The sequence below is a fragment of the Vulpes lagopus genome, chromosome 10 (assembly GCF_018345385.1).
Source record: "Vulpes lagopus strain Blue_001 chromosome 10, ASM1834538v1, whole genome shotgun sequence".
Taxonomy (NCBI): Eukaryota; Metazoa; Chordata; class Mammalia; order Carnivora; family Canidae; genus Vulpes; species Vulpes lagopus.
The window spans coordinates 86,468,549-86,493,115 of NC_054833.1; the positions used below are offsets into that span (position 1 = coordinate 86,468,549).

The following is a 24,567-nucleotide window of genomic DNA, read 5'->3' on the forward strand; positions in this document are numbered from 1 at the left end:
CACCCCCCCACCCTGCTCCCTCAGGAGAAGGCACCCTGCTAGGGCTCAGGCCTGAGGCAGGGAGCCAGTCTACCCCTGCCAGGTGCTGTCCACACAGCCAGCAGGGCACAGTCTCTGCTGTGGGCACTGAGCCTCACTGGTAAAAGCAGAGGGAAAGGTCCTCGCCCTCCCAGACCTGACCTTCAGGGTATCCGAGGCGAGAAACAAGGTGATTAGAGGTGATTCTAGCAGGCCAGGTAAGCATATGGCTATGGAGAAAAATCACAGCAGGAAAGGGAGCTACGAAGTGTCAGGTGGTGGGGCAGAGCTTACTCAAGGAGGGGGCCAGCCCGGGGCACCGCCGCTCCCCTCAGGGACCCAGCCGCAGCCTCTGCCGCTGCCTCAGCTCCCACAACAGTTTCTCCAGCCCCTCCCAGGGATCATCGAACTTGATGTCCCTTGTGACAGAGGTGGGGACCCTGCCGGTTCCTCCAGCTGCCGGGGCTGGGCTCCCGGATCCCGCTTTGTCACTGACCCTGCAAAATAGCAACTCCCACCCCACCTCTGTCTTGGTGATGATGCTGGAGCCACCCCACTGGTATCCACACCAGGGCGGAGGGCTGTGGTCAGGCATGGGGTGGGGCGGCGGGGGGAGTACCCAGATTGCAGAGCACCCTTGACCCTGGGACCGTGTCTTTGCTGCCCAAAGTCACTGCAGAATATGGATCCGCGGCCTCGGGACCGTCCTTCCTTGATTCACCCACTTACATACATACATACGGGCATTAACACAGATGCTAACATTCTGTGCACATGCCTCTTCTCCTTGCCTTGTGGTATTTTTCACTACTATCTCTTAGGATTCATCGCATATCAATCCATGTAGAAGCCTCACTGAAGGCTGCACAAATTTCCATTATAGGGATAGACCATCATTTATGTAATCAGTTCCCCATTGACAGACACTGTGGTGTGTTTAGTTTCTGAGAGACGGTCATCCTCCCTTAGGAGGACTATTTTAGCAACAGTTCCGCACATTTCCGAGGCAGTTTGCGTATCTGTACTAAACCTCTGTCCCTCTCTTGTCACTCCCCCTAAACGCATCCCACTCAGTCTTTCTGTTGCAAGATTTGTGGATTGTGACATACTTAATGATCACGGAGGATGGAGCCCGAAGAATGTGCCGGTGCCGTGGCACTTTCTGCAGGCAGGGAGTGTGTATATGGGTAGCGTTCTCTTGTGAACAAATGAACAAGGCTTTGCTCGGGCGGCTCCTCTCGGGTATTCACCCTCAAGTTTGCCTCCCTGACAGGCGTGGCTCAAACTCCTTCCAGGAGACAGCCCCATACCTGCTTTGATCTTGGGAACACCTCCAGGAAGCGCTGTGACATGGTGCCTTCGGCTGGGGGGGCCTGGGCTTCTCTGCATGCTCTCCTGCCCCTCTTTTCATTTGGAGCCCCTTTGGGTTCTCACTCCTGGAATGCAGCTTGGCCTGTGCTTGTCTAGGGGCTGTGAGGGCCGAGGACGTGGCTTAGCCAGTGTCCACCCTAGCCTGTACCCCAGCTGGGTGCAACATCGAGGACTGAGATTCCAATGCCAGGAAGCGTTCTCATCCAGGGCCCTGGCCTGAGGCACTGAGCCCCTTTGTGCCTGCTCTGGGTGGAGGATGTGTCTCTGTGGCACCCCCTGCCCCAGGCACAGCACCCCGCTAAGCACTGGGGACGGTGGCCCTTTATCTAATGCATCGCCACTCCGCGTTTCCCGTCTGGACAGCAGCGGCTCCCAGGCCAGCCGGTACCATGTTGTCCATGACATACAGCGAGAGCCTGAGGAGCGTAAGCAGCAGGTGTCACTCGGACTGGGCCCTGCACCCCGTCCGCCAGACCGACACGCTGGAGCTGCAGCGGCTGCGGGAGGTGCGGGCGGCCGCCCAGGCCAGGAACATGGAGAGCTTCCTCCGCATGCACGGCCTCTCCCTGGATGGCTGCACCGCCCGGAGAACGGGCATGAAGTACCGGTAAGGGCTGGGCCAGGGCTGGGCGGGACGAAGCAGGTGCTGTGACACGGCTGCCACTCAGCAAACGCGGAGAGTGACATTATCAGACATTGGGGTAAATAGTTTAGGCTTAAAAAGTCCAACCATGTAGAAATGTATGAAAGAAAATGAAAGTCCATTCTCTAAGGGACAGTCCTGCCCTGTCACCAGTGTGACTCTGTGCAGGAAAAGAACGTGGTTTCTTGAAAACACTTTATAGCAGGGGTTAACCGCATGGTTTCATTGGTCTTCCTGGGACGTCACTGGGACAGATTAAGGATCGGGGTGGACTAGACAATGAATTAACACAAGTGCTCTGTTCGTCATCTCTTGCAATAAATTCGACCTGGCACCAGAAACCCAGGTTGGGTCCTGGGGGCAAAGATGTGCCCCCCTCTTGTCTGATCTCAAGCTGGGCCGTCCCCGGGGGAAGTGGTTTTCCACAGGCAGCCTCTGAAGCTGCGGCTGCACCTGCACATGGGTCTGCAGCAAAGGCCGTGGATTCAGCGTCCCCCGTGTTCTCCGGGTGATAGGCGTGCAGGGCTCATTCTCCTTGGAACTTCAGAAGGACATTCTGTTGAGCTGGCTCGTCTTTGAATTCAGCATCTGGGGCAGCACTCAGGTCGGCCCACTTTCTCCTGTGAGAGCCTCAGAGAGTGGCCAAAGAGCCCCAGAGCTGGCATGTCCATTTATAAACTGCACATACGCAGCTTTGTTCCTCTGTTAACTTTGAATTTCAAATAAACTTTTTTTTTAATTTTTTTAACTTATTTTTAGTACAAGTATATCCCACGCAGTATTTGGGTCATACTTATACTGAAACATTGTTTATCTGGAGTTCAGATTTAACTGGGTGTCCCGTATTTGACCTGGCAACCCTAGATCTTTGGCTTTTATCTAATGCAGGCCCCAGGGTTTGTCTGCTGGCTCCCGGGAGAGTCGCACAGAGACCAGCCCTATGGCTTTAACATTTGCTTGTAGTGACCGTGTCTGGACTTGTGGCTCATTGTTTGAATGTGTGGTTGCCATTTAAAGAAATAAACACTTCTGCTGTGAGTCCATTAGATGGCAGAATTTTTAAGGTTTTGTACTCTAAATCCAGCTGTAAGGGAGGGACAGTGTCAGCTAGTTTGGCCCCAACAGCTCTAATTCCAATTCTAATGGAAATATCTCAAGAGGGAGATGAGACTGGTGTGGGAGGCAGGGGGAGGCACTCGTCATTGATACTCAGTCGTTAATTCAGCAGATGTTTATTAAGGGTCTGTTGACAACAGGACAGATGCCACACAAACAGGATGGACCGGGTCCTCACCCTCGTGGATGGTCCATCCTCATGCAGGGAAGTCGAAAAAAGCAAGTGACCACCTAAGGCAGCAAGACAGGCCAGGTACAGCTGAGACACCCCCGAACCATCTGAGGATGCAAGGTAGAACCATCCAGGCCAAGGAGACAGGAGGACATCTGGCCAGAGGGGCTGGACCTGAGCGAGGAAGGTGGAGGGCAGTAGGATGAGGTGAGGCGGCTGGAGCTTGTCCTCCTCCCCTGGGAAGGACACAGTTCATGATGGCAGGTGCACCAGGGTGAAGTCCTCAGAATTTCATGTCCATCCCAAACCTCAGAAGATGGCCTTGTTTGGAAGTAGGGTCATTGCGGATGTCATACGTCAGGATGAGTTCCCCCAGAGCAGGGTGGACCCCAGCTCCAATGACTGGCGCCCTCAGAAGGTCAGATGAAGACACACAGGGAAGAGGCCACGTGAGCCTGGAGGCAGAGTAGGGACGTGGCCAGGAGCCTGGGAACACCTGCAGCCCCAGAAGCTGAAAGAGGAGGAGGGGGCAGCAGGGTTGTCCCCTGGAGCCTTAGGAGGGAAATGGCCCTACCCACACCCACATCTGCATCTCAGACTTCTGGCCTCCAGAATATGGAGAGAATCCATTTCTGTTCTTTGACGCCTCCCAGTTTGTGGTGCTCTGGGGAGCACCAGGAAGCCAATATTGGGCGGGGGGAGATGGCGACGCATCTCTTATTTGTCTGACACCCCAAGGAAAGTTTGGGCCGCATCTGAAACGTGGGGGACTAACCAGGGGGGCGGGGTACCTGGGGAAAACCGGATTCCCAGGGAGCAGAAGGGAACAGAAAATCACGGTGCCTCGCCTCGATGGGCCAAAGGTTGTCACACCCGCGAGGCCCCTTCTTTATCTGGCGGATTTCATCTTGCTGCCTCTAGGGGGTTTTCGGTTATCGGGAAACAGGGGCCTCTGCAACTAATGCCTGCAGTTATTAAAGATCCCAGATAAATGCCGCTCCACAGTTAACGTCCCTGCCAGCAGCAGGGCTGTGACTCCGTTAAACTCGGTCTTAAATATTAATGTAAAAAAGATAATGCCTCCAGATAAGCGTTGCTCGGTGGAGCAAGGGGACAGCTGTGCCCCAGGCCTGAGCATTTTATCAGCTGAACTGAGCTCACAGCTGGGGGAAAAGCTTTCGTGTTAACTTCCTTCGCTTCTTTTTAACTTTCCTCAACTCTTGTGGTTTAAAAAAAAAAAAAATGTGTTGAATTTTTAAATCCACACATGCCCGTGTGAGCGCACCCACCTGGTAGTAGGGATTGGGGAGCAGGGGTGGGGGGGTCCTGAGATGTGGCCCCAGAGCGGGCAGCAGCTTCAGCCCAAGGCCTGGCCCCAGACCTTGGTTCAGTTCTGTTCCTCCCTCCTCCCGTGGCACCAGGAAAGGACCCCATGTCCTCTTCAAGGCCCAAGGGGCCCTTGATTTCAGCTTAGACCCCTCTGCCTCCTACTCAGGAAACTCCTTCCTTGTGGATCTCGAAGGTGCCAAGCTCATTCTTTCCTCGGGGCTCTGTACATTCTCATCCCCCAGATTTTCTCATGCTAGCTCCCTGCCCCCAATCACATCTTGGTCCTTGGGGAGGCTTTCCCGAGCACCTGGTCTAACAAAGGCCTCCCAGGCCATCCTCAAACCCACCATCCTGTCCCATTGTCATCCTCACACTCCCTGCTGGCCCTCTTTCTTGCACCCCTCCTTTGTTCTCAGCACCTAGAGCATCCCAGTCCTCTATAGGTATCTGCTGGATGGTACTGAATGGTCTTGTCCCGAACCCCCTTTCCAGAACATTCCCCTGTAAAATGTGTCTCCTCCCTGCTGCTTCCTTGGCAACAGGACTGGAGGCAGCGTCTGCGCCTCTGATGCAGCCCAGACAGGGAGGGCAGGAGGGCCCTGGGTGAGGAGGCTTGGCCGTCAGCTTCTGGTGGGGTGAGCCGGCCTGTGTACCTGCAAGTTCTGGCCCTAGACCATGGGCTCCTGCCACGACCCAGCAAGATCACCATGCGGTTTTTGATTTGTGGTCAGGTTCACTGAGCAGACTCTACCTAGCTCCTTGGTTATTTACGGGAAATCCCTTGCAGCTGGACTGTCAGAGAGAGCTTCCTGGAAGAACAGGGAATCCAAGTGTGTCTCAGAGGGCAGATGGGCAAGAGGATAGGTGGGCAGGGCAGGTGTGTTTCCATGGACAGGTGGGCAAGACAGGTGTGTCTCCGTTGACAGGTGGGTAGGACAGGTGTATCCCTGAGGACAGATGGGCACGACAGGTGTGCCTCCATGGACAGGCAGGAGAGAAAGAGCAGAGACCAGAGAGGGACAGAGTGTGGACCCATCTGAGGGGGAATCAGGGGATGAGTCCACCTTGTGAAAGGTCCTGTACCACTTTCCTGCGGCTGCCACAACAAAGTACCACACATGGTGGCTTACAACAACAGGCACTGATTCTCTCACAGCTCTGGAGGCCAGAAGTCTGAAATCCAGGTGTGGGCAGGCCCGGTTCCCTCCAAGTGCTCTAGGGGAAGATTGCTCCCTCCCTGCCTTGTCCAGCTTCTGGAGGCTGCCTGCCAGCCTGACATCCCTTGGCTCACAGATGTGCCACTGCAGTCTGCCCCCATCTTCACACAGCTGTTTTCCCTGTGTACCTGGACATAAGGATGCCCACCACTGAGCCCACTGTCCTCCAGGACGACCTCATCTTAATCTGACTACATCTACAAAGACCCTCCTTCCGAATAAGTTTGCAGTCACAGATACAGGGAGTCGGGACCTCAACATAGCTTTTGGGGAGGGGTGCCTTTCTACCCACAACAGGTCCCAAGGGCTAACTTGACTCCTTGAGCTGCAAGAGTGTGGGTGAGTGCCTGGGGAGGAATCCCAGCTCCCTGCCGGTACCTCTATGACCTTGGAGGAGTCACCTGGCTTCTCCACGGCTCAGTTTCCCATTTGGAAAGTGACTGTAGGCACTTCCTCAGGGGATTGTCCTGAGGACCATGTAAGAAAGTGATATAACTCAGAGTTCGAGGCGTGGCCGCTGGTGGGAGAGAAACATGGTCTCAGGACCAGTGGCACTTGGAGGTGTAGACAAGGAGCTGTGTGGACAAGGAGCAGGTGTGGAAGACAAGGAGGGGAAAGGCAGGGAGGGAGGTGGTGAGACCAGCCAGTGGTTCAGGAAGAGCTGCCTTGACAGGAGCAGGGGCTGGGATGACAGCAGGCATGGGTGTTTCAGGGGTCTCTGTGGACGGCTGACCAGGACCACGGTGTCAGCATGGCCACCTCCACCTCTCAGAATAGGAGGGGCCATAGTGATCCTAACACCTCCACTGGTGGATTGCTCTGTAACCGGTTCACAGCACAGCCTGGTGTTTCCCCGGTTGGCCTGCCTCGGGAATCAGGGGGTTTATCTATCAGCAGGACAGATCCTCAGGCCTCCACCCTGGGATTTGGGGGGATGCACCCCCAAGAGGCCCTTCTCGTTGGGCAAGGATGGGGGCCAGCATAGCTGGTTCTGCGTGGTCCACCTGGAAAGGCAGGGGTCAGCATAGCCCAATCAAATCCATAGACAGCACCAGGCAGCCCCCCGGGATTGCCCCCAGCCCTCACCCTTTAATCAAGGGTCCAAGAGCAGGGGTCCTGTGTGGGAGGGGGCACCGACACACTGCTCACCTCCCAGCCTGCCACTTCTGTGAATGGGGGCTGACTCAGCATCAGCCTTCCTGACTCAACCCCTGTGCCTGAGTTCCCTCGAGTGTACACGGACCACCACAGCGTCCACCTGGCAGGGTGGGTGGGAACTCAACTGCACAAAAAGTACTGGGCACAGTGGCTGGCCCAGCAAGCACTGCTTCAGTGGCAGTGTGGGTGCTGCTGGTGGTGCCTCAGATGTTCTCAGGAAAGTGCCAGAAGCACTTACTCGGGTACAGCACAGCTGCTTTATACCAGGCATTAACTTTTTCCCCATCTAGGGCCGGTAGCACTGGACATGACTGGGATATGAGGTCCTAAAGGAGGCCCCTGAGGGGTCTTTAGCTCTTACTTATCAGATGACGCCTCCTCCAGGAAGGCCACCAGTCTGCCACCCTTTGCTCTTAGAAGCTTCAGGGGCAGGACCTCCCATCCACTGGAGAAGCCCCTAACCCATCAGCATTCACCCCCCTGTCCTTGGGCAGGAAGTCACCTTTGGGTGCAAAACATGCTCTATTTGGCACAGTCAGGGCAGCTTTGCTGGTACAGAGGAGACACCCCGGCTTCTGCAGGATGCAGCCGTTCCTCCGCACTCTTGAGTGAATATTGCTGTCTGTGCTTTTTAAAGCCATCTTTAAAACTTCTACTCCAGGAACACCTGGGTGGCTCAGCGGTTATGCATCTGCCTTCAGCTCAGGGCGTGATCTGGGGGGTCCCAGGACCGAGTCCCGCATCAAGCTCCCTGCGTAGAGCCTGCTTCTCCCTGCCTCTCTCTCCCTGTATCTCTCATGAATAAATAAACAAAATCTTTAAAAAAAAAAAAAAAAAAACTTCTACTCCAGGCCTCAAGTTTCTCTGGGCTTTGCTGTATGGAGAGAGCACCCACCACCTCCCATTGTGAGCCTGTCCCATCTTAAAGGAATGGCCAGACTGGGCTGCAGCTTTCCTGTCTCTCCAAGCCCTCCTGGGGCAGGTGAGGCACAGGGTGGATTCCAGGTGGCTGAGCCAGAAGCTTGTTTCCCAAGAAGCTCTCCGTAGTGGCATTCTGTGGACAAAGAGGAGAGCTTAACTGGGGTGGCCATTCCTCTGATTACTCGCAGCAGGAACTAGCTGCTTTGTTTTAACAACAGCAGGTACTAGAGAAGCAGAAGAAGAACCAGACAAGCTGTTATGTGTCAAAATCCACCAGCCACACTCAATGCCTCTGCTTAAAGCCCATTTTAAGTGGACCAGTGCAGGTCTGTAATCCATTCTCTTCACCTAAACATGTTGCAAAGGAGCAGCCCTTTCAGGATGATCTTGAATCATGACAAGTGCTTTTTTTCTTTTTCTTTTTCTTTTTTAAGATTTCATATATTCATGAGAGACACAGAGAGACAGAGACATAGGCAGAGGGAGAAGCAGGCTCCCTGTGGGGAACCCCATGTGGGACTCAATCCCAGGACCCCGGGATCACGGCCTGAGCCAAAAGCAGATGCTCAACCACCACTGAGCCACCCAGGTGTCCAGGTGTGGCAAGTTCTGATCAGGGTTTAGACTTCTGGCTTTTCCACTCTTGTTTAATTCTTGAGACCTCCTAAGAGTATCACAAGTCACAATGACCCCTGTTTTAGGCAAGTGTAAACTTACTCTGACCAGCCTTTAAACACCTATCTGCCCACCTGCTCCATGTGGCAGTTCTCTGCTGAGAACAGCACCCCTTTGTCCTAGATTTCCCTGGGGAGTTCTGAGGTAAAATATTCACTTCTATCATTTCCATATGTTCCAATGGGGTGGAACCAGCGCTGGGGTTCTAGTGCAGGACCCTTCTCTGGCCTGCCAATGTCTGGGAGGGGTGCTTCTTGCCGAGAGGAACCAGCAAGTGGTTCCCAGAACCCTGATGCATCACTGGGTAGAGCGTAGTTGGTGGCACTTGGAGAAGGGAAACGTGGTGCCTGGGGGGCCTGGGTTCACATGGTGTATATTATCTGAGGTGATATCAGAGGGCTAGGAGGACTTCCAAGACAGAGAAATAGGAAGGTTGCTCCCACAGGGAACAGCAAGAGTGAGGCCCAGTGGCTTTTGAGGCATATTTTGAGTTGAGGCACTTTTTTTGGCAACAGCTTTACTGACTTATAGTGTGTATACCATACATATCTTTAAAGTATACAGGTCAATGATTTTAGTATATTCATAGAATTATAAGTCACCACAATCAATTTGAGAACATTTTAAGCACCCCAAAAAGAAACCCTATACCCACGTAGTTATCACTCCCCAATTCCCCACTCCCCCCAACCCCTGGCAAACATGAAACTCTTTTCTGTCTAAATGGATTTGCTTATTTTGAAGACTTCATATAAATGGAATCATATAACATGTGGCCTTTTGTCACATGTCAGGCTTGTCTCACTTAGCATAACATTTTCTAGGTTCATCCACGTTTGAGTGAGTGTCAGTGCTTTTTTCCTTTGTGTGGCAAAATAACATTCTGTTGTATAGATGGACCATATTTTGTTTATCTATTCATCAGTGGATGGACATTTTAGTTGTCTCCACTTTGGGGCTATGATGAATAATGCTACTGTGGACATTTGTGTTCAAGTGTTTTGTGTGGGCATATGTTTTCAGTTCTCTGGGCACATAGCTAGGAGTGGAATTGCTGGGTTGTATGGTGAGGCAGATGATATTTTACACACTGTGGTGACTAAGTCTTTGTGAAATCTCACTTTAACCTGGAGCTGCTTAAAGCACACCAACGAGGAACCCCTGAGGAACAGTAAGATGCCAGATCTGATAGTTTGTCAGAACACAGACACATGAAATATATACAGAAGAATGAAGTAGGAGATTTTGGCATTCCCTAGAGCAGGTGCACAGCACGGCTAGCAGCTCTTGATAAAAACACAGCTTCCTGGGCCCAGCCCCAGAGCTGCTGATTTAGTAGGTCAGTGTGAATCTGCATTTGTAACAAGCTCCCTTGGCATCCTGACCAGGTAGTCGAGCAACCTTGCCCTAGACTATTAGCTCCATGAGCCCTTGGAGGAATGGAGGCAGACACTTTGCCCTCTGCCACTGGGAACACTGAGGCTCAGAGAGAAAATCACTTGCCCTAGGCTGCCCCTCTGCGGCCCCTTTGGCAGGCCTGTGGGCTTCCTAAAACCAGGGTCCACTCCTAGAAGGGTTCATGCAAGCTGCCCTTTCACCTTCCTGGCCCCTGCCACTCGAGAGGACCAGAAAGGGACAGGCAGGCCCGTGGCTTATACAGACAGGTAAATGAAGAAGGCAGAGCTGGACCTCTGGGTCCTGAGGAGCCCCCCCGGCATCTGAAGATGATGTCTATGACCTGCTAGGGCTGCCTTGGCAAAGGCCCAGCTCTGTCCCTGGGTCCAGGCATCACCCTCGGTGGCAGAGGGTGTCTCCTGCTGCCGCGTCAGACCTGGGGAGGAAGATAGTCACCAGTGAAGAGGTGGGAGTCTTACACATGGGCCTAGACCGACTCCCACCTCCAGAAAGCTGTTCCTTCATGCTGAGGGGTCACAGGAGTATATATCATTTGTGATCTGACCATGCTCTGTGATCTGTGTCGGACACTGAAAACACTGAGGCTCAGAGAGAAAATCACTTGCCCTAGGCTGCCCAGCTCGGAGCAGGGAGACCAGGACAGGAACAAGGTTTCACTCTTAACATCTGTGTCAAAAAGACAGGGCCAAGCAGCACCTGGGTGACTCAGTGGTTGGGCGTCCGTCTTCAGCTTGGGGCGTGATCCTGGGGTGCTGGGATCGAGTCCCACATCAGGCTCCCTGTGAAGAGTCTGCTTCTCCCTCTGCCTGCGTCTCTGCCTCTTTCTGTGTGCCTCTCATGAATAAATAAATTAAATCTTAAAAAAAAAAAAAAAAAAAGCAGGGCCAGGGCTGAAAACAAGTTCAGGTACCATCCATCACGAACATCTTTGGGTGGTTTCTTCTCTGGGTCCTGTCAGAGCAGAGAGTGGACAGCCAGCTGGTGTGGAAGGGCCCTGTGGGTCCAAGCTGGGAGAGAGAGCATCTTCTCAGACCACGCCCCTCATTTTGTTAGTGGAGACCCAGAGAGGGCAGGCCTCCTGCCTGTGATCACACAGCAAATTAGCCTCGGATCCTGAATGAGACCCCATCCACCTACCTCCCATCTAGCTCTTTTTCTCTGCCCCTCCTACATGGCAAGAAAGAACCCAAAAAGCAGCTTTGGCCAGGGCTAACCTTGCAGGGAAAGAATGGCATGCTCAGGGTCAGAAGGTGAAGCTAACCCCTCCTGCCATTGGGGGCATTTCCTCAGGTTTCAAGACACCCCATCAGCTTTGTTCCAGAAGGAGAGCCTTGCTTCCAGCTTCATACTGAACCCAAGAGTGTGGGAAAGGAGGATGGGGTAATGGGGAGAGGTGTATTCATTCATTCATTCATTCATTCATTCATTCATTCATTCCAGAAGTATTTACAGAGCGTCTGCAGTGAGCTAGGAACTGTGGCATGCCAGAACTTCCCAGGTCTCTAGTCCACGACCCCCAGCTCTCTCTCCTCGGGTCGTCTGCGTTACATCGTCTAGACAGAGAGGTCTTTTCCCCACATTTTGAGTGATTCCACTTCTCCTTGCGCCAAGCCCTGTTGGAAGCCCTGCTTTCCTGGGTGCGAACCACAGCAGCTGGAGTTGGCCACGGCCAGCTGCCCTCAAGCTCGGCGGCCCTCCTGGCGGCCGCGCCTGCCCATCTGCGTGCGGGCTGTCAGCCTGGAGCAGCCAGTGCCGGTCTCCCGGGGATCGGCCAGGGCAGGCGGCTCTGCATCCCGTGTCATTAATAATGAATCGCTAGATGCCTCCTGTGCTTCTCACCGCTCACCTAATTTACTTGGTGGGAGCCCCAACAGCCCATGGTGTGTAGAGCCAGGAGTTGGGCTCCGGGAGGCCTGGAAAAGCAGCTGCTCCCTGAAACCCCCCAGCAGCAGCCTGCTCAGCCCCCAGGCTGCCACCCTGACGGGAGTCGCCCTCCCTCTGCCTTCTCCCTGGGAGTACAGCGATGTCATGCAGAGGTCGGGAGTGACTGGCAGCCCAGCCCGGCTGGACACTGGCGGGCTGGGGGCTCAGGCAGCCTGAGCCAGACCAGGGTGAGGGCAGGGGAAGGACCCACGGAGCCGAGACAGATGTGAGGGGAGAGGAGGTGGCAACTCCACCCCCACACCTGGATTTCCGACTTCCCTCTGATGAGATCTCTAGACGAGTCTGGACATTTGATTCACTCCCCTCGGACACTGCACAGGATTTTTTCTGTCATTGCATTGGGAAGTCCTCGCTCCTGAAGGAACGCCTTGCAGCTTCGTGGCTTTCTGGGATAAAATCTTATCCCAGGGAAAGGAGGGCTTCTAGGAGCAGTTGACTTCAGAGCCTGGAAGGAGAGGGACGCCGACAGAAGCGGGGCACCGGCCTCGGCATGCAGGTGTCCTTCGTGTGCTCAGAGCACAGCCTCAAGGGCCGGGGCCCCGAGGAGCGGCTGGGCCGCCCAGCGGCCAGCAGCCCCAGCCTGGGCTCCCGGGGCCGCTTCCGTGCGGTGGCCATGGTAGCCCGGAGCCTGGGACACCTGTCAATGCAGAGCCTCCCGTGCGCTGGTGACGACAGCGTGAAGCAGTCCGGGATGAAATATAGGTACAGGGCCCCGGGGTGGCTTCGCGGGGTCAAGGCTGCCTCCCAGCACCCCCACCAGGGATCTTCCAGGGAGAGCCAGGAAGATCTGCAGATCCGTGTCAGATGTGGGCACTTGGCATACTGAGAGGCCAGGGAGGGCTCCTAGCACTGGGTGGACTGGGTGACAAATACCATCACGTCTCGGGGTCAGCCCCAGGTTTCTTCTTCATCACTCCTGCGGCAGGGAGGTGCATGATGGCTTCTCTTCCTTCCTTCTGCTCAATTGTTTCCTTTGATGGGGGTGGGACAGGGGGCAATAATAATAACCAAGCCACCCTCAGAGGACGGAGGACGCTGTGATACTTTCTCTTCCCAGGAACCCCCAGCACTGGCCACAGGCCTCCTGTCCTCCTTGCCCTCCGCTGGGCACATAGGGCCCCAGAAGATGGCCCGTGGGTGGTCTTTGCAGTTAGGCCATCATGAGAGGCATTGGTTTGATATCCAGGGACCACTGGGTGAATCATGTGATGAAATTAATTTTCCCTGCTGGACCTGAGCTAGACTCCCCCAGGCCCAGGGAAGGAGGGTATACAGGCATTGGGTCTTGCTCAGACGCTCGTAGGATGTGCCCCGGTGGAAGAGGAGAGTCCCAACTTTGTATAAAGGATGCCAGGGTGGGGGGCAGGTCCTAGGGCATCTTGCTTGGGTGTCTGGCCTTTCTTAGTTCTTTGTCCTTTCTAGAATGATGTTCTTGGGAAATGATGTTCTTATAGCAAACAATCTGCATCATCTGGACCCAAAGAGTCACATAGGCTCAGAAAGAGCCACAGAAGATTCTAGTTGTAATTGAGAAGAGTGTCTGGGTTTCTAGCTGGCGGTGCTGCCAACTTGAAAGGTGTTGAGAGACCCCTAACAACATCTAAAATCTCCCCCAAACCAATGCCTGAAGTCGGACCACACGTGAAAGAACCGTGTTGAGCCCCATGCCTCCTGGAGATGGATTTTGGAATTGCTCTGAGTCCTTTAGCATCTCCGTCCATATCCCCTCCTTCCCTGGGCCCTTGGGGGCATTTGATATTCTTTTATGAACCTCTGGAGGAAAAGCTTGTGTTCCCACCCTCTGAGCTTAGTGAGGACAATCCAGAATGGACTTCTTTCCAGTCTAGAAGCCCTGCTGGCTTATATCTTTTGTTAAGGGGGGATCAAAAGCTAAGAATAAACATACTATATATATCGAGTTAGATACCTGTTACCTGCTGCTATTTTTAAGTCAATCCTGGGACCATTAAAGGAATTAATATAAGTGAGACCATTTCTAAAAATGTGAAGTGCTATGTAAATGGAAAATGTGGCTATTAACATGATTTCCTGCCGAAGATCCTATGATCCATTAAGGGGTACATCTCGAAGAGCCCAAGTGCTCAAGATTACCATGTGTGCATATGTATGTGTGTGTATCTCTGTGTGTGTGCCCATGGGTGCATGTATGCATGAGTTTGGATGTGCATGTGTGCGTGCATATGCACTTGTGTGTGCAGGAGGCAGGAAGGAGGTGGTAAGGGGAGGCACTCACTAGGCTAGGGGGTTTGTAGTCCAAATAGCTGGGTTCAGATCCAGCCCCAACACTTCCTAACTAAGGGACCCCCAACTGTCCTTACATGTAGGGCTTATATGTCAAGCCCTTCTTGACAGTGGGGGCGGGGAGGGTACGTTCGTAGACCTGCAGGCAGTGTAGTTTCACAGAGGCTGAAGTGGGAGCCAGAATCCAAACTGCTGGGTGCCCTTGAGCACAGAATACCTGTCTTACAAGTAGGTATCTGCCCCATAGGGTACGAGCCTCATGGGGTCACTCTATAGTGACTGTCCCAGGGCCACAGCTAGGATGCAGATAGGGGCTGCAGGGAGTCTGATTGGTATTTACCCCCCACTCTGACCACCTCTATAGGAAGCTGGCCAGGAAGGGACCTCCAGCCACAGCCTTTGGTGTTAAGGGAAGTGAAGGTGGATGGCCAGAGTCCCCCTTCCAGCCCCAAGAGGGACTCAATGTGGGGGAATCACAATGCCAAGCCCTGTGAATAAGGGGGGGCAGCATTCAGTCCCAAGGGCCTGGCCTCCGTGCCTGGGCTTCTCGCCCCACCCCCGCTTACTCAACAAGCACCCCTGAGACCCTGCTGATGTCAGCAATAATTTGAGGATGAAGACACAGAAGCCCAGGCCTATCCATAGGGAGGCTGGAGTCTGGGAGAGCGACAGACCCATAAACAGGTTGTCACCTGCCAGTGCAATGGCTGGTCAAAAAACACCCTGGCTCCCACATTCATCATACCAGCTCATGAAGGCCACGTGGCTATCCGTCAATCCCAAAATGCTGTCCTCCACCCAGATGGCTGAATTTAAAGGCCTCGGACTCTTTTTAAAGGACCTGTAATTCCCCGGGGTTTGAGGTGCAGTGTCAAGGGGTGCGGGTCATCCGGCAGCTAACACGATGGGCATGAGTGCTTCTTCCCCTCCCCCAGCAGAGGTTAAATCCAGGAGTCCTCATTAGCATTTTTCCAGACCACAGGAGAGACATAAGGCAAATTCATGAGGACTAACATTATTTGGGTTTAGGGATTTAGCCAACTATTTTATCAGTATATCAAGTTTTAATTAGGGGAGAAAAATCTGTAGGAAGCAATGTTGGGGTCTTGGGAGTTTCAAGGAGCCGTGGGTCCCCAGCCCTGGTCCAGACAAGGCAGAGATGTGTTGAGCTCCCCACCCCCACCGAGCAGCCGTCCTTATAAAGCTTTTAGCCCCGAGATACCCTGTCCCTTCTCATTCCTTCTCCCGAGGCCTGGCAGCGGATGGCAGAACTAATACCGTCATTTTATCGGGGAGACAACTTGAGCGAGGTAATTACAGCATCACGCGGTGTCCTAGTTTTGTTAAATTATTCCTGTGGGCAGTGGGTGGAGAAGCAGCTGGAGAGCCGGATGCTGTGGGTCCCAGCACTGGCATCAGTGGAAACGAAGATCCCGGCCTGGTGGGCAAGGGGTGATGCCCCTTCCAGCCACAGACCCAGGCGGACCCAGCCAGGTGTTCTGAGCTCCTGCCCGTTGCTAAAGCCGCTCGTCCCTCTGAACACGCAGCGCGTTCTGGTATCTGGTTCCACGCTGGCAAAAGGGAACTTCAGGGGGACATACCTAACAGCCTTCCGCAGAGCCTGGCTGGGAAATTGCTCCCCATTGTCACAAGCAGGAGTTAGTTTTGAGGATTTAGGAGCTCAGGCTCCCTTCCAGCGCCTGTATTTATTGAGACCAGGTACCCGGGGCCCTGTGCACGCCGGGGCATTGCAAACAGGGTTCTTAGGGTTTTCATGTCCGTGTGCATTTCCACAAAAGGGATCCACAGCCTTCGTCAGTTTCTCAAAGGGGCCTGTGACCCCCAAACAGTTAAGAGCCACTGACCGTAATCTTCAATCCCTGGGACACCTGGGTGGCTCAATGGCTGAGCGTCTGCCTTTGCCACAGGTCGTGATCCCAAGGTCCGGGGAGTTCTGCATCAGGCTCCCCACAGGGAACCTGCTTCTCCCTCTGCCTGTGTCTCTGCCTCTCTCTCTGTCTCTCATGAATAAATGAAATCTTAAAAAATAAAAATAAAATAAAAGAATTTTCAATCCCTTTTGCTTCCTTACCAGACTGCTTTTAAACAATGCTCTGATTTCCCACCATAGGTACTTTCTAGCTAGCATGGCGAAAATTATCCACACTGTTAAATAGGCCTGGCCCGATGCACCATCTATAGGTGATGTGGTTGTGCCTCTTTCGTTCTTTCTTTCTTTAAAATTTTATTTATTTATTTATTCATGAGAGATACACAGAGAGAGGCAGAGAGAGAAGCAGGCTCCCTGTGGGGAGCCTGATGCAGGACTCGATCCCAGGATCACAACCTGAGCCAAAGGCAGATGCTCAACCACTGAGCCACTCAGGTGCCCCTTTCTTTCTTTAAAAAAAAAAAAAAAAAAAAAAAAAAAGACTTCTTAATTCCAGTTTATTTATAGACAACAAAACAAAAATTCACTTTCTGCTTAGAAGCAACATCGATTCCAGCATGTTTCAAAGGGCACAAGAAAACTTTTAGGTTATGTCTTTGACTACTCAGCCCTTACATTTCCTATGTATTATATTTTTAATCTCTCGTAGCAAATCTGAAGCTAAATTGGGAATATTCTAAGTATTTTCCCACAGGCTTATGGAGATGCAATAGCATTGTGTGCATTTACGACGAGATAATATCGCGCCTTCCTTTTCCGCAGCCACCAATGCGAGCTGCTCTGGGTCAGAACACATGGGCCGTGTTGAGGACACCATCAGATTATTTCTCTGATGTGTAGGGGAGAACGGGGGGAGATTTCAGTTTTTAAACACAGTAACTTTCAAAGCTGTTTGATTTGTCTATTGTTTCTCACATGAGGAAAAAGGGAGGTAACAGTGGGCTGGCAGCTGGGCCAGTTTTCATGGGAAATTTGAAAAGAAACCTGGGCATTCTAGAACTACTTTAAATTCGGTGGCTCAAACCATTGACAAGTTTGTTATATTCCCTCCCCACACGCCGTGACTCCCTTTGATATGGCAGGGTCTAGGGGTCTTGGAACCAAGAAACCCAGGCTGCTGAGGGTCTAAGGGGGCTGGTTTTGGGTGCAGAAACTGAGGACACAGCATCCCCTGAATTTGGAAGCGAGGTGCCCTAAAGAAAAGCTGGAGCCCTCAGGGAAGGAGGCTGGGGTTCACCCCTGAGTCTGTTGCTACTCTCTGACTTCCCATGGCCTGCCTGGGTGTTGCACCCAGGCTGGTCCCAAGACCGGGATGCCAGCATCAGGGTTCCCCTGAGAGTAGTAGACTCTCACCCTGTCCTGGCCAACTTTACCTTGTGAGCGGCTCATATCTTGTGTTCCCTGTGAATGAGGAAGGGGGAATGCTGTCATGGTGGGGCGCATGCTTGCGGGGCTGACTGTCCAGGTGGAATCCTGACTCCTCGGCTCCTGGGCAGGTCCGGGGTACTCGTATTTAAGATGGGAATATGGGGAAAAGGAAGACACCAACCCACAGAGCTGTTGGAGATGGGTGACATGATGCTTAAGGACCATCAGGCCTGTGGCTGCCCCTGCAGGCCCCCAGCCAGCCTCTGCCAGGTCACACATGCCAGGACAGATGGGCATCCCAGTCCTCAGCAGGGCACTGCCACCCTCCACAGCCTCCTAAGGACATTAGTGATGGCCTGTGGCCCCTTTGTGTGGACCTGGGGATCTTCATTGGGCAGGTACCTTGGCAGGCCCGTGATGGCCGGGACCACAAGGCCCCAGTCAGCCTTGTTTCAACCCATTAAATGAGACAGTGTCCATTCCACTCCTCCGTCTCTCTGAGGTGGCCCTCCAGGCTCTGCCATGGTCACCAGCATGGCCCAGCCATGTGTTCTGCCCTGGTGTGGGGACAGCACACAGGGGGAATAGACAGTTGGCTCTTTACCCCCAAGGGCAGGTGAGCCCCAGGCCTTTCCCCAAAGGACCCCTTGTCTTCAGAGTCTCAAAAGACACATTGACTGGAGTGGGGGGGCAAGCTCGGGGTTGGATATTGGGAACAGTGGGGGTGCCCATGCCTGGCTGGCATGTCTTGTCCTGGTCATGAGAACTCACACCAAGTTTGTTTTCCAGGAACTTGGGCAAGTCCGGCCTGCGGGTCTCCTGCCTGGGGCTCGGTGAGTGTGGGGGCCCCCTTGGTCCACTGTCACCCAAGGAAGCTTAGGGAGGCATGAGAGGAGGGGGGATTGGGGAGGGCTGGGGGAGGGGAGGGGAGTACCGGGGGCCCTGTGCACACACAGCTCCCTGCCTCACACCAGAAAATCAGAGAAGCACCCTGGCCCCAGGTGTGTCTGGAGAGCGTCTTCTCTCCTTACATGACCGAGTCCTCATAAAGGGCAATTTGATTTTCGCCTTTTACCTGTTTCCCTGAATGTGAGCTCTGTTCCCAGAATACACTGTCCCTCCACCTCCCTGGTACACTCAATATGCTCCCCACACACCCCTCAACACACACACCACCCAGCAAGAACGAGGGCACGGCTGTCACATCTTGCCCGCTCTCAGGGAGGTATCCCTCATCCTGCTCCTTGTGGCAGGTCAGCAGACTGCGAGCTGCATCAGCTGGAGCCACAACAAGCATTTCAGAGACCTGCAGCCAGCTGCCTGCTCCAAGCGCCCACTGTCCCCAAGGGAGGGAGACTTGCCCCGAAAGCCAGGTGTCCACACATGCTCACCACAGAGCAGGGGGGCATGATGGCCTACGGCTGCTCCACAAGCCCTTCAGCCTGGGGACGGAGCACCCTGGGGGAAGCCCAAGCTCCTTGGAGAGGTTCTCTGACTTGAGCCCATGTGTCTCCTTCCAGGAACATGGGTGACTTTCGGAGGCCAGATCACTGATGAGGTAAGACAGGGCTCCCACAGGCCCCGGGTCCCAGTAAAGGCTGGCCACATCAGGCGCGTGGTAAAGTCCACCGCATGAACCAGCGGGCCTGTGCTCACACAGCCACCGCAGCCTCCCTCTTTCTGTTCTTCAAGGGTGCCGTGGCCCTTTGGGGCAGCGAGAAGGGTGAGGTGAGCCATGGTGTTGTCAAGAGAAGCCAAATCTGATGCCTGCACTCCACAGCTGGGTGCCTTGGGGTGTCCATGAGGTCACCTCCTCTGCACACCATCTAGTCCACCGCTAGCCAGGAAACAGGGAGCACATGTTTTCTTTTTCTTTTTTTTTTTTTAAGATTTTCTTTATTTATTCATGAGAGACACACAGAGAGAAGCAGAGACATAGGCAGAGGGAGAAGCAGGCTCCTTGCGGGGAGCCCGATGTGGGACTCCATCCCAGGACCCCGGGATCGTGACCTGAGCCAACAGACGCTCAATCACTGAGCCACCCAGGTGCCCCTGGAGCCCATGTTTTCCAAATTACACAGCCCAGTGTCTTTCTAAGCTGCTCCAACAGCGTACACCCCCATGGATTTGAAACTTAAGTACGTATCTGCTGAGGTCATTCAGAATGCAGATTCTGCAAATTATGCTGCAAGCTGAAGACTCTGAGTAGCTTTACATCTTACCAAGCCCCGAACCGCACATTTCCCATGGCTGTTGTTCGTCTTGTGCACTGCAATCGAATGCACTCGCCAGGGCTCCTCTCTTCACACCATGAGGCGGTGCTGCTGGCAACTGTGGTGGCGGGGCTGGTACAACCCCGGGCTAGTGTGCACTCCTGGGCAGTGAGTGAATATCTCAGGAGGGGGAGCAGTGGCATTCGCTCAGAGAGCTCTGGACATCTGCATGCCAAGCTGTCCTCACGTCTGCCCTACTTACTCTTGGAAAGGTTGCGTTTAAAAATTAATAAGTGAGTTCATCTGAGACCTTGTTAGCTGTGATTGCTCAGTTAGTTTTCAAAGGAAAAGCTTCGCTTCTGTCAAAATCAAAATGTATTTAATTTGTGTTTTTGTTCCTTTTTCCTTTTATGACAGTAGCTGGTTGTAGAACTACTTGCCCTTGTTCTGAGGTTCTGACTCTGGACTGTTTCAGGGTAAAGCTAGGAGTCCTTAAGTTCAGGGAATTGTTTTGCCTTTAGCTACCAGGTTGGTTGCAAGCACCTAGAATGAAGGTCAGCGCCCCCGAGTCCAGGTGGTTCACCCGAAATAAATAGTGTCTGACTCCCCTGCCTCTTTTTTGCTGGGGAGAAGAATGACTTCATTTCCAAACGGCAGTAGCTCCTTTGTGTGTGATGCCCTTGTGAGAGAGATACAGAAAAGTGCCTGGGTGATAACTGTCCAATTTAGGTGATTTTTTTTCACCAAATAGATCCATTGCACCCAAAGAGTATTGATTAACGATCCAGTGGTGGCCCTGCTGGCTCTGACCTCTGCTGTGTCTCCATCATGTACATGGTGACATATATGAAGATATTAGGAGTCATTTCCAGATGACACAAGGCAGGGAGGATGGCAGATACAATACATGACAGATTCGAGGTTCCCAAAAGGTCCTGGCAGGTGAAAATGATTGAACGAAGAAACCAGCAGAATTTTCGTATTAAATCCTACAGTTAGTGTCCAAAAAAATCAATACGTCAAGTATGAGAGGCCCACCTCGCCACGGTTCAGATGAAGAATAGCCACGTTTTATTCTCTAGCTGGCCGCCTGCCCTGTCTGAGCCAGCAGGATTGGCACTACAAGGAATCAAGGACCATTCCAGACTACAGAGGGACAGGTGTGCTCCCCAAAACTAGGGAGGCCACGGGCCCACTGGGCATTCCAGATGGGTGCGCCATGCAGAAAACTGTGTTCCTTGCTAAGCCCGTGTCCAAAGGAAGATGGTTGGCCTGCCAAGGAGTCCAGAAACAGAGTCCCATTTATAGAGTTGCCTTTTGTGCACAAGACACCGAGGTGCCACAGGAATATAGAAGTGAGGAATTGGTAGATTTAATGTGGCCAACAGGCGTTCCGCGGCAGGACTCCACGAATGTCAGTGAGCAGTGGCCCCCAGGAGAAATCCAGCCCCCAGCCTCTTTCTCTTCTCTTTTGTTTTTGTTGTTGTTTTTGTTTAAAGATTTTTCTTATTTATTCATGAGAGACACACAGAGAGAGGCAGAGACATAGGCAGGGGGAGAAGCAGGCTTCCCGTGGGGAGCCCGATGCGGGACTCAATCCCAAGACCCTGGGATCACAACCTGAGCCGAAGGCAGACACTCAACCACTGAGCCACCCAGGTGCCCCTGGGTTTTTTTTTACTTTTAATTAAATATATGAAATATAAAACTTGCTACTTTCACCATTTTCATTGTGGTAAAAATATGCATAATATAAAATTTGCCACATTAACCATTTTTAAGTGTACAGTCCCATGGCATTAAGTACATTCTCTTTGCTGTGTCACCATCACCACTGTCTATCTCCAAACATTTTCATCACCCCAAACAAGATTCTGTGACCATGAGGGAATAACTCCCCAGCCCCCTGGTAACATCTGTTCTACTGTTTGTCTATGAATTCCACAAACCATTTTTTTTTATAAATAAACTTTTATTGGCAGGCAGCCACGCCCATTCATTTACATACTGTCTGTAGCTGCTTTCACATTACAAGTTGCCAAGGGACCATCTGGCCCGCAAAAACTAACGTGTGTGCTCCCTGTTGGGGCCACAGCAGGTGTCCGCAAACGCCTGTGGGGCTGTGGCCCTGGGGAGGGTGTCCTTGGGGGCCGGGCAGAGCAGAGCCAGCCCACAGAGGAAGCAGACAGTGCTAGCAAACCTCTGATCACATGGCCAACCATTGGAACTGCCCTGGTCAGAGTCAGGTCTCCAGCCTCTAGTAAAGAACTTGGCTGCTCAAGTAAAGAACTCCCCCCCCCCCCCACCCCGAGCAGCCTGGTGTTAAATATCTAATAAGGGTAGAGGCTACAGACATTACATTTATTATGGCACTCAGCCCCCTATCAACCCAAGGAGGTAAATGTTATTACCCCACTTGGAGGAAGCAGAGCCCCAGAGGTGGAGCAGGTGCCCAGGGTCTACCTGGAGAATCATCCCAGAGAATGGCAGCAGGGCTTCTGCCTCAGAGCCCACCATGGCCAGCTCCCAACTCCAGGGGGGTGGGATGGATTCCCTTGCCCCCCAAGAAGGAAGGGCAGGGAGGAGGCCCACATGTCTCCCAAAATTAATCCTGCCTTTGGTTTTGGGAACACTGATGTTGGAAATATCCAAACAGTCACAAAATAGAGGCTCCCCCACAAAGTAGGGCGCACCCACAGAGCACAAGTCTTTAGGGGTCATGTTTTAAAGAACACGGGGACAGGTCCAGGAGCGAGCGTGTGGGAAACAGCGCCGACAGCGGTCTGTGTGTTAGAACTGCAGTCTGGCAGGGAAGAAGCATATATTCATATAGAAAAACCTGGAAGAAGAGGCGCCTGGGGGCTCAGTCAGTTAAGTGTCCAACTCCTGATATTGGCTCAGGTCATGAGATCAGAACTTGCATCAGGCTCCATGCTCAGTGAGGAGTCTGCCTAAGATTCTGTCTCCGCCTCCTTCTGCCTCTCCTCCCTTCCCCACTCATGCACGCACACACCCTCACTCCCCCCACCTCTAAAATAAATAAATCTTTAAGGAAAAACCTGGAAAAAGTTTTTTTTTTAAATAGGGAAAAACCTGGGAGACCAATTATGCCAAAATCCTAGCAAAGAAAAAAATATAAAGCACAACCCTGAGAATTCCCAACCCTCACTCTCTTTCTCAGACCCTGTGTACGTCTTTCTGCTAGGCAACAGGGGAAATGGGGGTGGGTGCCTCTGTGTCAGCGCCTGTGATCTTCCCCACTTGCATGCCTTGCAGGGTTGGCCATGGCTGCCAAGGGAGCCACGAGGGAGGCCTCCCTGGGGCAGGAAGGGAGGAGGTAGGGAGGCTAGTCTGGAGGCCACCGGAGCCAGCCAAGGACAGTGTCCACTCACCTCACACCTGCTGAGTATCAGATCCCTGCCATAGGCTGCTGTCTTTCTGGAGAGGGGGACAGACAGTAAGCACATCTTATCTCCAAGGGCTAGACATGTCCTGTGGCTGCATTAGAAAACCACCACCATCTATGTGGTTTTAGAACTAGATAAATTTCTTTTCTCATGGCTCTGGAGGCCAGAAGTCTAAAATCATGATCACAGAGCCGAAATCGGGGCATCAGTAGGGTCACACTCACCGTGGCGCCTCTGGGGAGTAGAGTGGGACTGTCCTGCACCTCCTCTAGCTTCTGGTGGCCACTTCACTCATGTCTGCCTCTGTGGTCACATTCTTGCTCCTGTTAGACCTCCCTCTGCTCCCTCCTATGAGGATACCTATGGCACCATGCAGGGCCCACCTGATAATCCAGGATCAGCTCCTATCTCAAGACCTTTTTTTTTTTTTTTTCTAAGATTTTTATTTATTCATGAGAGACACAGAGAGAGAGAGACAGAGACAGAGACAGAGACACAGGCAGAGGGAGAAGCAAGCTCCATGCAGGGAGCCCAATACGGAACTCGATCCCAGATCCTGGGATCACACCCTCAGTTGAAAGGCAGACGCTCAACCGCTGAGCCACTCAGGCGTCCCCTATCTCAAGACCTTTGATGTCATCATGTTATGAAGACCCTTCTTCTCCCCAAGGGACTATTATTTAATCAAACACAGAACAAGAGCACAGGGAAAGGTGGACTGGGATGTAGGCTCACATTTTATGCTTTTAATCAGGGAAAGTGGAAGCAAGAGTGAGCCATGTGATGATTCAGAGGGAAAGCATTCCAGGCCAAGGGAACGGGGCTGGACCTAGCCTCCAGGAGGCCACAGGAGGTGCCCCAGGTTGTGATATGTCAGAAGTGAGGGAGCAGATCTCTGTGGGGACTCTGGCTCTGACCGTCTGTGACAGAAGCCACAGAGGAAATTTGACCTGACTTCACTCAGAAGGCTCACTCTGGCTGTTCCACTGAGAGAGCCAGTCTCCCAAGGACAGGGGATGCTTCTCAAACTGTAAAGTATGCATGAGTCCCCTGGAAATCCAGTTAAAATGTAGGTTCTGATGCACAAGGCTGGGAGCAGAACCCGGGATTCCACATGTCTGATGCTGATGGTCTATGGACCACACTTTGCCCCACTTTGTAGGGCACTGGGGGCAAGGACAGAAGCCGAGAGAGTTAGGGGCTACCACAAAAACCCAGCTGAGGGCATTCTGTCTGGGACCAGGTGGAGGCGGGCAGGAGGGTCCGATTCTGAATCAGCTTCAAGGAGGAGCTAGCAGTACTGATGCCACAGTGAGAGAAAGATGAGTAAAGGAGGATGCCCCGGTGTTGGACCTGAGCATGGGACGGGTGAGACCCGGCACACGG

General features: G+C 52.9%; 1 protein-coding gene across 6 annotated transcripts in view; it reads left to right on the top strand.

The window, feature by feature from the left end:
- KCNAB2 (potassium voltage-gated channel subfamily A regulatory beta subunit 2) overlaps positions 1 to 24,567 on the top strand; it is an 84,348-nt gene that overhangs the window by 39,437 nt on the left and 20,344 nt on the right. For all 6 annotated transcript variants that reach the window (XM_041773124.1, XM_041773126.1, XM_041773125.1 and 3 more), the window contains 2 exons: positions 18,351 to 18,394; positions 19,082 to 19,119. In XM_041773124.1, coding sequence (XP_041629058.1) covers positions 18,351 to 18,394; positions 19,082 to 19,119 — 82 coding nt within the window. The remainder of the gene's footprint in view (positions 1 to 18,350; positions 18,395 to 19,081; positions 19,120 to 24,567) is intronic.